Raw genomic sequence first — 13,853 nt, forward strand, 5'->3', positions numbered from 1 at the left:
AGGCCTGAGGCTGTGATGCTGTTTGGGCCCTGTGTTGTGGATCATTACTTGGCACCACCCTGTCAGTGCTAGGGGCTTCTAGGGCTGCTCCTGGAAATGCTCTGGGGACTATGTGGTGCTCTCTCCTATACCTTTTGAGTTGTTGTTTGTCATGATAACTTGCTTTTACAGTGTCTACCAAGGATAGGTATGTGAAACTATCAGTTACTTGCTCTTTGTAGTGTTACATCTAATGTATTAAATATATATTATGTTCTAGCCACAAGTTGAAGTATTGTCAGAGGAAGAAGGGGAAGAAGAGGAAGAAGAAGAAGATATCCTCTCTTTGGCAGAGGAAAAATACAGGCCAGCTGCCCTTGAAAAGATGATAGCTTTAGTTGCTCTTTTGGTTGAACAGTCTCGCTCAGAAAGGTGAAATGTTTCAACATTCAAAATGCTTTAAGCATGTTTGATTTTCTACCTTTTATGTGATTGTTTTTTTCTTTATTCAGTAGTTGTTACATGATTCTTTTCTAAATAATAACACTACTCATAATTTCTTTTGGCATAAATATTATAACCCTTTGTACCAAACGTTCTTTGCCTTTGAGTCATGTTAGAAATATATATTGAAGAAAATACACAGTAAAACATGTAGAATATTCTATGTGCATTCATCCTTTAACCTAGCCATCCGATTTCAAATTATCCTAAAAATACAGAAATATGTATTTACAATGCTTTTACTGAAGTAGTACTCATAACTCAAAAGACTGAAATGTCCACCAAAAGAGAACTAGTTGGGTATTCATTCAATACCTGAAAAGAAATAATGAAATTTAGCTGTATGAGAGATCTTAAGCATAAATATCATTAAATGAAAAAAAGAAAAGTGAAGAAAATGTTTATACTATGCTTTTTATGTGAGGATATTTGAAAGTATGTGTGTATATGTATATTTATTATTCATAGATCTCTCCTAATTGCTAAAATTAATTTGTATTCTCTAAATCAGTATTTTCAGGATTTTTACAGTCATTTGTGGACTGCAGAATGTACATTAGCAGAGTGGCAAAAATTGAATTTGTCTTAACACTTTCCTAGTTGAAGGCAAACATGGTGATTTTATTCCTTCTGATTTCAGTTCTCAATGTTGTTAACAAATGTCCTTTTCACAGTATATGCCACATATTCCACATTTGCTTTTTGTTGATTTGGCTGTTTAAAATTACCCTCAAGTATGGTGCCTAGTATTTAATGTTCCTAAAACCAAGAAGGCCATAATGTGCCTTACAGAGAAATTATATGTGTTAAATAAACTTCGTTCAGGTATGAGTTATAGTGCTGTTTGCTGTGAGTTTAATGCTAACAAATCAGTATATATTAAATAAGTTATCTTTAAACTGAAACATAAAACCAGCTAACATTGATTCCTTAATAGATGTGACAGGATATCACAGAAATTTAAATTTGTATTTCCTTTGCAAGCAACAAATTATTCACTAATTTGGTATTTAGAGCATTTTAAGGAAAAAAATTACTGAAAGTAGAAAGGTTTTTTTTTTTTTTAAATAGACTAAAATTTTCCTATGGTTGGGGAAAGAACAAAAGGTTGGAGGGGACAGAAATGAAAACCATGCTACCTTGAATATATACATGTCTTTGTGGAGTAAAGTTTGGAATTTTGTGAATGTTTCATATAATCAAATTAATAAAATGCTATCCCTAATAGTAATGGGCAGAATGAAATGAATGAACCTAACCATATATTGAACTGATGGCATAGCAAGTGGGAAGTAATTAATTCAAGACAGTAGAACACAGTGGTTTAAATTCCTAGGGAGATAAAAATGAAGGACAGAAAGAATTGTAAAACTATCCTAAATTGTCTTAGTTTAATTATAGTCAGTGGTATAACTGGAATTGTTTTGAAACTATCTGAAAAATAAAGCAGATAAGTGATTGTTATTGTCATTAGTAACTAAAGTTTTTTTTTATATATAACCACTTTGAAATTTAAGTGTGAATGTAAAAGTATCAGAATTTATGGTGAATTTTGTTAAACAGTGTATTACATATCTCCATTTTAGATCATGCTTAGCAATCATGTCTATAATAGTTGCATGCCTCTGGCATTTAGATTATAGTCTCTAGGTATTTTCCACTGAAAATAATTAGGATTTCTTGGGAAAATGTCCCAAGTTCAGGTTTTGGGCAAGAAATGATGAGAACCTGGAATGTTCTGTCATTTTGGAAAGCAAGTTAGAGGCTCTCAATGACTACTGAGCTTTGTTCAAAGGACTCAAAAACCAACCAATGCAGTTTCTACTCATCATAGATTGGACTACTACTACAACATCAATAATATGTAAAATGAACTGTATCATAGACATTTAAATACATGAGTTCATAATGATACCTAAAGACAAAAATCTTATTGGCAACCTTTGGGGGGGGATATGTTAGGAAATGAAATTATGATTTTGGCAATTTGTAAATAAAGGAATTATATTAAGCAGTTTTATTACCTGCAATAATTATGTCTCATGCAACTGAATGGCAAATGAGAGCAAGCTTTTCTTCGTGTTTTTTAACTAATAAACAAACAGAAAATGATGGAATGAAAATAGAATATTTTGCTCTCCACGTGAAATAGTGTGGATCTAGGAAACCATCGTCACTGACTGAAGACAGTTACAGAAAAACAGCTTTTCATAATATGCCTCCTGATAAAAATTTACATCGCTACCTATAAAGTAATCTTGATTAAAAAATCAAACCTCTATCTGATCAAGTCTGTAGATTTAACTGTCAGATTACAGGAAATATGGGGATGGAAGAATATACTAAAATGTCACCACAAGGAAACAAGCAACCTAAATGGAAATAAGGAATTTTCTAAAGGAGAATCCACTTGTATTCTTCAGATAATTGACACGTTAAAATCAAAATGGAGGGCAAACCAGTAGCCTAAAGATTTTCAACCAGTTGCAGCAAAGAACTTGATGTGAATTGTAATTCTGAACACATATATTTTTTAGAACTTTGAGGATATATATGCACTGAATATTGTATCAGAGTATTATTTTAGTTGTAAATTATGTGTTTATGTTTTTGAAATTTGTTGAGATAATTAAAAAATTGCTTTAGATGAATATATTGAATGTATCTGAGGTACGAATTAAATAAGACTGACCATAAATTGGTAAATATAAAGCTGAGTAATAGGATATTTTATTTTTGTATGTATTTTTAATTTTCTATTAGTTAAAGTATAAAGTATATAGTATATAAAGTATAAGCTATACTTTTAAAACTAAGACGTGAACTACTTTTCTTTAAATGGTCGTTTTTGAAGACGCATATCAAAAAAAGTTTCTAGGTCCAGAAATTTTAATTTCTAGTTGGACATGCAAAAATTTTGATATGATCCCAGTGCTGGCCTGAACATCAAACAGTTAGGCCCACATCACTGGGCCTTTAAGTATCAGAAGGGATAGATCCCAGGCCTCCAGTCATCACTGTGAGGTGTCTGTCAAAAATGGCCTCAAAAACATACCCGTCCTAATATTAAAACCAAATATTGAGCAAATTCAATATAAGTAGGTTTGTGATTCTATGTACTAATCCTGGGATCTTGAAAAATTATCTTCAAGGTATCTGGTAAGCAAGTCTAGGTACCAAACAGCTAAAACATAATATAGTGACTGGTGTAATTAAATCATCAATATCAATGTGTGTCTTGAATAGGTTTAAGGTAATATAGAGGGGGAAGAAACTCATTTACACTGTTTTCTTTTAGGCATTTGACATTATCACAGACTGACATGGCAGCATTAACAGGAGGGAAGGTAATATTTTCTCTGCATTAGATAATTTTATTATATAAATATAATATAACAGTTCTTAAATTTAAAAACTTTGCCTTTAACAGGGGTTTCCCTTCTTGTTTCAACATATCCGTGATGGCATCAATATAAGACAAACATGTAATCTGATTTTCAGCCTCTGTCGATATAATAATCGACTTGCAGAACATGTAAGTACTGAAAAACACTGTTCAAAGTTTTTTGTATATTTTAAAAAAATTCTGAAATTCTCTTATTTCCATTTTAGATTGTATCTATGCTTTTCACCTCAATTGCAAAGTTAACTCCTGAGGTATGTATTATTTGATAATTACTTCTTAAAAACTTGTCTGCCTGTGGCAGTTGGTTTGTTTTTGTTTGGGGTTGGTTGGTTTTTGCACTTCCAAATCTTTTATTATAAGACCATGATTTACAAAGGGATTTATAATACAGCTGTTTCAGGCATTAAGTGTTGAAACACCAACACCATCACTAGTATACCCTTCCCTATTCCAGTATCCCATTTCCCAAACACCACCCTAGACTGCAAGGGGTTAGGCACAAATATACTTCATGTTTTTCTTATAACACTGAGGGAAATAGATTTATCAAAACTTAGATCAGTTAGTTTAAATAATAGTAATATCTCTTCATGGTGTTACTAAAGTCATGGTCTAAGGATTTAGTGAAATATGGTTTGTGTTAGTTAAGCCTTCTGTGGTGCTATTGAGGTTCACTGAACTTGGTAATCTTCTATGTAACTTTCCAACCAGATAAGCTGTGCTTCTACTTGACACTACTACAAAATTTTGAGGTGTCATGCAGCTGTGTGGTCCAGGATCTATAGATCAACAAATGAAGTAGCTTGACGATTTAAAAAGGTTAAATTGATGCACGAGTGATTGCACAGCGGTAGGGTGTTTGCCTTGCAAGCGGCTGATCCAGGATGGACCTGGGTTCAATCCCCAGAGTCCTATATGGCCTCCTGAGCCAGGAGGGATTTCTGAGCACATAGCAGGAGTAACCCCTGAGTGTCACCAGGTGTAGGCCCCCCAAAAATGGCTATATCTTGGAGAGCCATTTCTGTTTTTGTTTTTTTTTTGTGGTTTTTGGGTCACACCCGGCAGTGCTCAGGGGTTATTCCTGGCTTCACGCTCAGAAATTGCTCCTGGCAGGCACGGGGGACCATATGGGATGCCGGGATTCGAACTGATGACCTCCTGCATGGAAGGCAAACGCCTTACCTCCATGCTATCTCTCCGGCCCAGAGAGCCATTTCTGACAGAAGTCTGGTATGGCTTTGGGCAACTATGCAGGAAGGGGAATCTGCTCACACCCCTTCTGAGAAGGTCCCAGAGTTTTTAGACCATACTGGAAAGAGTTGGTGGCCATCTTTTTTTTTTTTTTTTTTTTTAGCTTAGTAGAGGAGCTGGGCCATTTTTCTCTAGGAAGAAGGCCTATGGCTATATTTTTGATTAATTGTTTCTAAGTGTTCTTACAGAATTTTTTTTTTTTCTTTCATCCTTTTTCTTATGTACTCCTGGCTCTGTGCTCAGAAATCATTCCTGGCAGGCTCAGGAGACCATATGAGATTATGGGTATCAAACCCAGGTTGACTACATGCAAGGCAAAAGACTACACACTATGCTGTTCCTGTCCCTCTAAATCGCTCCTGGCAGGGCTCGGGGGACCATATGGGATGCTGGGATTCGAACCAATGACCTTCTGCATGAAAGCCAAAGGTCTTACCTCCATGCTATCTCTCCTGCCCCAAAGGGAAGTATTTTTGTTTGTTTTTGGTTTTTGGGCCACACCCGGCGGCATTCGGGGACCATATGGGGTGCGGGGACTCGAACCAACCACCTTAGGTCCTGGATCTGCTGCTTGCAAGGCAAACACCACTATGCTATCTCTCTGGCCCCCACTTAAGGAAATTTTTAACTAATGTTTCCCTCAGAGCAAGATTTTCTGTCTTATGTATATAGTTTGAATAAGCTGTATTAGCTTTATGTGTCTTACTATTGCAAATTATATTTTCCACTTAAATGTAAAGTTAATGTTTCCAGTGTTTTGAAAAGGGACATTTGACTATGCATCAAATATATTAGTATGCTATTTAGATATATTTTGAATTTGATTCATATTGCATAGGTTAAGTCAGGGGTCTCAAACTCAATTTACCTGGGGGCCGCAGGGGGCAAAGTCAGGGTGATCCTTGAGTGCAAAGTCAGTAGTAAACCTTGAACATTGAGGAGTGTGACCCAAACAACTAAAACAAAACAAAATAAAAAAAGATTCCTCTAGGGCAGGGCCACAAAATGTTGTACGATGGGCCATTTGCGGCCCGTGGGTCTTGAGTTTGAGACCCCTGGATTAAGTAATATGAGATGTATAGATATGGAGAGTAATATGCTGAGTGAAATGGTTCATGGTCAGAAGATTGCCATGGGAGGAATTCATGTGGAGGTCAGAGTAGAAATAGGTATGAATAGATTCAGCAGGAGACATGGCTGCCAAAGTATTTTGAGTCCATTGGCAAGTTTGGCCTGGCTTTTCAGGAGGCATGGTGAACTCTGCCTGTACAGTGTGGATGCTGGGCACAGAGCCGTCATCTTTGACTGGTTTTGCTGCATGCAGCATATTGTTGTGGGGGAAAGGACTCACTTTCTCACCCCTTGGGTACAGAAACCAATTCTCTTCAATTACCGCTCTTGCCCTTGTAAAGTGCCTGTCATCACCGGCAGCAAAGACTTACAGATTGTCAACATCACGCTGTATATCCTCTTCCGGCTGGTGGCCAGCTAGCTCCCATGCATCTACACCAGCATCAGCGAAGACTATGACTAGCGCTTGCTGCCATCCTTCACCACAGATATCCTCAAGTCCCTGGTGGCTCACTTTGTTGCAGGAGAACTGATGACCCAAAGGGAACAACAACTCGACAGAATGAGCAGCCACCTTCAGGCTCATCATGGATGATGTGTCCCTGACATACCTGACCTTCAAGAAAGAGTTCACAGAAGCGGTAGAAGCCATATAGGTGGCTCAGCAGGAAGCAGAAGGGCTGGATTTGTGGTGAAGGCCAAGCAATAGAAGGCGGCCATCATCTCTGCAGAAGGTGACTCCAAGGCAGTGGAGCTGATCGCCAATTTGCTGGCCACCACAGGGGATGGTCTGATTGAGCTATGCAAGCTGGAGGCAGCAGAGGACATCACCTACCAGCTCTCACGCTCCCGGATCACCTACCTGCCAGACAGACAGTTGGTCCTCCTGCATCTGTCCCAGTGAGAACCAGGCTCCACACCACCGTGGGCTGGCTAGACTACAGCCTGATTATCAGCGCCACCTTCCTCCTGCTGCTCCCCCAATACCTGCCCCAGGAATCACTGTGATAATTTCATGATTGGCTTCAAATGAAGGAAATAAAAGTAAAAATCATTTTAGACATTAAAAAAATAAAAAAGACTGCCACGAAGAACAGGGGGGCTGCAATTAGATCAAATATGGAATCACTATGACAATGATAGTTGGAAAACACCACTCCTGACAAGAACTGGGTGCTGAAAGGAGGTAAAATGGAAGAGAGAGGGAGAGCAAGATGGATAGGGTAAGAAAGGGAGAGAAAGGAAAAATGTCAGGAAGGCAAGGAAGGGGAGGGAGAGAGGGAAACTGGGAATTTGATGGTGGGGAATGTGCTTTTGTGAAGGAATGGATGTTGAACAATGTATGTCTGGTACTCAAGTCCTGAACAGCTTTGAATCTGTGTACCCTGGTGATTCAATTTAAAAAAATACTAAAAAAATAAATAGGTGAAGGGCCAGAGATGGTAAAGAAAAAGTCAAGGTGTTTGCATTGCTTGCAACCAGCCTGGGTTTGATCCCTTACACCCCATATGGTCTCCCAAGCCCTGCCAAGAGTGATCGTTAAGAGCACAGCCCCATAAGGCTCTTAAACAGTAAAACAAACAAGAAATAGTGGAAAATAAAGTATTAATACAAAAAATTTTATAATAGAAATGTTAGAGCTATTTGGTAACATGTCAAAAACATACAAATTTTACTTCAAAGATTAAACATTGCTGCAGGATATTTTTCATCTTGTAGTTTCTCTAAATGTGATATACAGAATGATTATATATTTCTTTTGCACCATATGAGATGATTCTAGTTCTAAATACACTGGGATATATATGTCTTGCAGGCTGCCAATCCTTTCTTTAAATTGTTGACTATGCTGATGGAATTTGCTGGTGGACCACCAGGAATGCCTCCCTTTGCATCTTACATTCTGCAGAGAATATGGGAGGTATGTCTTGCATTAGGTCTAAGTCCAATTTCTTAAGTATTTCTCAATGGTTTTAGTGAGGAAAAGGTAGGTAGAAGGAGAAGAGATACTTGAGGGAGAAAAGTTTCTTCACTAATCAGTCTCCCAGATGCTTAAAGACTTTCATTTCCCAACTTTCATAGAAGTTTGTGTAATATCAGAATGTGACTGAAGTGGTATAGAGCACATGTATACCCTGAACAGCACTGGGTTAATATTTTACACTGCATTCTTTTTTCAGCCATACCCCAGCATCATCATTTGAAGCTAACAACAAATTACATAAAACAATAAAAGCCCTAGAAATTCAAATTAGGTGGTTTTTAGGAGTTACCAGGCATAGTAAAGAAGCACCAATTATTTATCTTATAGAGATTCCTGATGTCACAATTTTTCTTTAGTATTGGAAAAACTCACACTAAAACAGGGGTCAGCAAAAAAAGAAAAGTATGGTCAGAGAGTAAATATAATTTAAAGGCCTTATAGATCACATGGTCTGGTTTGTAACCACTCATTTGATATTTAGGACAGTAAGTATAGGGTCAGAATGATGGCGCAGTAGGGCGTTTGCCTTGCATGAGGCTGACCCAGGATGGGCCGTTCAGTTCCCCGGCGGGTCCCATATGGTTCCCCAAGCCAGCAGTGGGGTTTTTTTTGTTTTTGGGTCACATCTAGTAGTGCTCAGGAGTTATTCCTGGCTCTTCGGAATTCGAACCGGGATCCGTCCTGTGTTGGTCAAATGTGCAGTGTTATCGCTGTGCTGTCATTCTGGCCCCACAATACCGTATTTTCCGGCATATAAGACGACTTTTGAAACAAAAAGTCAACCGAAAATCGGGGTTCGTCTTATACGTCAAGTATATCCCGAAAAATGTTTCAGTATGCCGCTAAATGAAAATTGTCTGAATATTGCCACAAAACGAATTTTCCAACTCGATCCTGCACCAATCACTGCAAGGCTGCTCAGACCGCCTCTCTAACTCAGCCAATCCAAGCAGGCTTTTGATGCATGCAAATTAGACAATGTTCTGGACCCGAATCTACACTGTCAAAAGCCTGCTAAGGTGCCAGCAAAGTGGCGCTAGAGGTAAGGTGTCTGCCTAGCAAGCACCAGCCAAGGAAGGACTGCGGTTTGATCCCCCGGCATCCCATATGGTCCCCCCAAGCCAGGGGCAATTTCTGAGCGCTTAGCCAGGAGTAACCCCTGAGCATCAAACGGGTGTGGCCCGGAAAACCAAAAAAGAAAAAAGTCTGCTCAGATTGGCCAGAGTCAGAGAGGAAGTCTATTACAGTAGAACCTTTGAACCTTTGCTTGTTGTGATTGGCTCACTGTGGTACATGAGCACAGGAACACATGTAGCACATGCAGCATAGGAACGTTCTATCTGATACAGCGAATATAGGCCTAAACCTATGTTTTAACTGCAAAATTAGGGGGTCGTCTTATACGCTGGCAAATACGGTAAGTATATTTTTCGTGTTTCGTTTCTTGGGCCACACCTGGTGGCTCTCGGGTTACTCCTGGCTCTTCACTCAGAAATCGCTCCTGGGGCCCGGAGAGATAGCACAGCAGTGTATGCCTTGCAAGCAGCCGATCCAGGACCTAAGCTGGTTGGTTCGAATCCCGGTGTCCCATATGGTCCTCCGTGCCTGCCAGGAGCTATTTCTGAGCAGACAGCCAAGAGTAACCCCTGAGCACTGCCAGGTGTGGCCCAAAAAGAAAACCAAAAAAAAAAAAAAAAAAGAAATCGCTCCTGGTCAGGGGACCATATGGGATGCTGGGGATCAAACTGCATCCGTACTGGGTCAGCCTCCTGCAAAGCAAATACCCTACTGCTGTGCTACCACTCCGGCCCCACAATAAATATTTTGAATGAGTTTGGCTCATTTAACAAGAGAGAAGAATCCCAGGGAGTAACCTCTGAGTGCTGCAGGTGTGACCCCCCCAAAAAAATTAATAAAAACAAAAGAAATCCTGGGAGAGACCCTGGAGACTCATGAACCTTTTGCAATGTCCCTCCTCCAAAAGCACTACATAAACTTAAGGTTTGGCTTCAATTTCCTAACATTTCATTGTGCATTTCCTCTTGAAGTGTGTTATTAGCTTTAAAAATTGGTAAAAAGTAAAATGCATGAGACTTCTCAGAGGTTCTAGTTAACTAATTACCAAAGCTATCATCTTTTTTTGTATTTACTGATATATGTATCAGTGTCATTTAAAAATTTAACTGCTTTTCAATTGACCTTATAATCTTTGTTGTTGTTTTTTTTTACTGTAGGTAATTGAATATAATCCATCTCAATGTCTGGATTGGTTGGCAGTGCAAACACCTCGAAATAAGCTGGCACATAGCTGGGTCCTACAGAATATGGAAAACTGGGTTGAACGGTTTCTTTTGGCTCACAATTATCCTAGAGTCAGGACTTGTAAGTCAAATATCCAGCATATAAAAAATCATTTGTTATTGGTCCAAATTTGATTTGTTTTTAAGGTTATTTTGTACAATACTAAGATATTAGGAGGTATTATTTGTAAAAGCTGAAGTAATAATAGGATTTGGAATCCAATGACAGTGTTTACAAATATCCTGTATGTTTCATTTGGGTATTTTGTTTGTTTCATTTTGGGCCATACCATGTATTGCTCAAGGCTCTCTTGCAGTGCTGCATCTTATGTGGTACTAGGGGTTGAACCAAAGTTGGTTTTGTACAAGACAAGCACCCTAAGCTAACCCCTACTATCTCTTCAACTAATTAAAATTTTTTGGGGGGGACAAGAAAATACTTTCATTTTGTTTTGTTTTGTTTTGGGGTTACACTCACCAGCACTTTGGGATTACTCCTGGCTCTATGTTCAGGAATTAACATTTGGCAGAATTGAGGTATCATATGAAATGCTGGGTATTAAACCCAGGTTAGGCTGCTTGAAGGCGAACTCCCTATCCTATGTGCTGTTGCTCTGGCCCCATGAAACTACTATCTTGAGTTCTATCACTACTACTGCCATTCTTTTTTTTTTTTTTTTAATTTTAAACTTGATTGATTGATTGGTTTTGGGGCCACACTCGGTGATGTTCAGGGGTTACCCCTAGCCTTGCACTCAGAAATTGCCCCTGGCAGGCTAGTGGGACCATATGGGGTGCCAGGAATTGAACCGGGTCCCTCCCAGGTCTGCCACATGCAAAGCAAAATCCCTACCGCCATGCCATCTCTTTGGCCCCACCACTGCCATTCTTATTTAGAATAGCATAACAAAACATGATCAGCGCTAATGAAGAGAAAAGGATCAAAAAACTGTACTCTTAAAAATATTTAAGACTTAGTCGTGGATCACTACAAAAATTTAAGTTGAGAAAATATTAACTGAAATAATGGTAATCAAACATTTTACTTACACACAGATCAAAAGGGAATGATCTTGAAAATATCTCGGGCCCGGAGAGATAGCACAGCGGTGTTTGCCTTGCAAGCAGCCGATCCAGGACCTAAGCTGGTTGGTTCGAATCCCTGTGTCCCATATGGTCCCCCGTGCCTGCCAGGAGCTATTTCTGAGCAGACAGCCAGGAGTACCCCTGAGCACTGCCGGGTGTGGCCCAAAAACCAAAAAAAAAAAAAAAAGAAAGAAAGAAAAGAAAAGAAAATATCTCAACAAATACCATAAAAAAGAGATTTCACCAAAGAGAAATTACTTTTATAGTGTGTATGTGCTCCTATGATAGTATCAAAAAATAATTCACTTTTCTTTATTAAAATCCTATTTCATGACTGCTGAGAGTGCCTGCAATAACTCCTTTAGTGTAAACGTAAAGTGGATCAAATACCCAGACTTCTTTATAAATAGTACTTTTAATTAGAAATATGCAGCTTGAATCTGGAGCATTTGTAGTACCACGAAATTAAGTATTCAGGAATCAAAAGTGATGGTGTCATGTAAAATGGTACAGTACTAACCTGAAAAGAGCTTCTGAAACAAAGTTAGAACAATTTGAATAAAAATTAATATTGTAACTCAGACTATAGAGTAAATAGCCAATACTGACTTACTGAAATAAGTAATTAAGTAAATAGAAATTCCATATATGAAAATTTTAAATTATTATGTACATCCTTTGCTCGTGAATAATAGAGCTTATTAATTCTCTACCTCTTGAATGTCAGCTTGGTGATTTTCTTTCAGGATATAAGTCAGAGGTTCCCAAACCTTTTTGATCTACTGCCCCCTTTTAGCAACAAAATTACTCAGACCTCCACTAAGGACAAGAATCTTTCAGTTGAACCAAATACTTTTGCCACCTCCTAGGATTGTTCTTGTGCCCTAGGAGTTGATATCACTCACTTTGGGGAAATACTAGAAAGGATGGTTAATATCATCATTACTGATAAAATTGATAACATGCTTTTTATGTTATGTGAATCAAAATGTACTTCACCTGTTTCATCCTTGCCAAAACCCATAAAGTGATTTAAACTATGTTAAACAGATAAAAAAAACAATTTGAGGAACATTCTATAAAATATCTGGCTTAGTACTCCTCAGTCAAGTTTATTAAAAAATGTAAATGAGGGAAAATTTAGAACTTATAGAACATAGAGTTTATAAGAGTTCATAATGGGACCTTACCTCTTAAAAATAATATGTCCTAGGGAATCATAGTACGGTAAAGTGTTCAGCCCTTGTGTTCAGCCCACCAGAATTCAATCGCTGGCATTGCATATTGTCCCCTGAGCAATAAAACGCTGAGCACCATTGGTGTGGCCCCAAAAATAAAAAATAGGGGCCGGGCAGTGGCGCTAAAGGTAAGGTGCCTGCCTTGCCTGCGCTAGCCTAGGACGGACCGCGGTTCGATCCCCCGGTGTCCCATATGGTCCCCCAAGCCAGGAGCAACTTCTGAGCACATAGCCAGGAGTAACCCCTGAGCGTCACCGGGTGTGGCCCAAAAACCAAAAAAACAAAACAAAACAAAAAAAGATAAAAAATATATATAATATATGCAATTGTATCTCAGGTGGGAACCTGGAACTGAAAAAAGAATTCTATTAGGGCAAAAATATTGAAATCAGTATTAAATGTAATACTTAATAGTAAGGTACCAATAATATTTGTTCCTCACTCATAATAAATACACCATAATAAAATAAGTTAGTTTTATGGGAATGGCATGTTCTACTTTTTCTGAAGTAAAAGGTTTATTTGAGGAAATTAGCTTTTTAAGATGGGTATACATAGATTGATATTGATACTCTGCTTGTTCTTTTTTTGTTTGTTTTGTTTTTGTTTTTGGGCCACACCCGGCAGTGCTCAGAGGTTACTCCTGGCTGTCTGCTCAGAAATAGCTCCTGGCAGGCACGGGGGACCATATGGGACACCGGGATTCGAACCAACCACCTTTGGTCCTGGATCGGCTGCTTGCAAGGCAAACGCTGCTGTGCTATCTCTCCGGGCCCACTCTGCTTGTTCTTTCTGCCAATTAAGTTAACCCTACAGTAATGGGATATTTGAAGCACTGATGCATAATGCTGTTTAGCTTTTATGTCCTAACTCTTTACCATGAATTCTTAATCACCCACCATAAACACATAAAAAATAGCATTTTTTCAATTGGGCCTAATAATTCAGAACAATGTCGAAGAGTATTTTATTAGGAGCACTTTTGTGAAAGGTATTTACTTAGCAATAAATAAGATTCTTAATATTCTGACATT

The 13,853-nt window shown here is 38.4% G+C and overlaps 1 protein-coding gene and 1 pseudogene across 1 annotated transcript in view; both read left to right on the top strand.

Moving 5' to 3' along the window:
* Window positions 1-13,853, top strand: part of USP34 (ubiquitin specific peptidase 34) — a 265,701-nt gene that overhangs the window by 213,507 nt on the left and 38,341 nt on the right. Inside the window, exons 62-67 of the mRNA XM_049784720.1 lie at window positions 260-411; window positions 3,782-3,830; window positions 3,914-4,018; window positions 4,096-4,140; window positions 8,028-8,132; window positions 10,430-10,577. Coding sequence (XP_049640677.1) covers window positions 260-411; window positions 3,782-3,830; window positions 3,914-4,018; window positions 4,096-4,140; window positions 8,028-8,132; window positions 10,430-10,577 — 604 coding nt within the window. The remainder of the gene's footprint in view (window positions 1-259; window positions 412-3,781; window positions 3,831-3,913; window positions 4,019-4,095; window positions 4,141-8,027; window positions 8,133-10,429; window positions 10,578-13,853) is intronic.
* LOC126024559 (prohibitin 1-like) lies at window positions 6,225-7,115 on the top strand (annotated as a pseudogene).

The sequence above is a fragment of the Suncus etruscus genome, chromosome 12 (assembly GCF_024139225.1).
Source record: "Suncus etruscus isolate mSunEtr1 chromosome 12, mSunEtr1.pri.cur, whole genome shotgun sequence".
In the NCBI taxonomy this organism is placed as follows: domain Eukaryota; kingdom Metazoa; phylum Chordata; class Mammalia; order Eulipotyphla; family Soricidae; genus Suncus; species Suncus etruscus.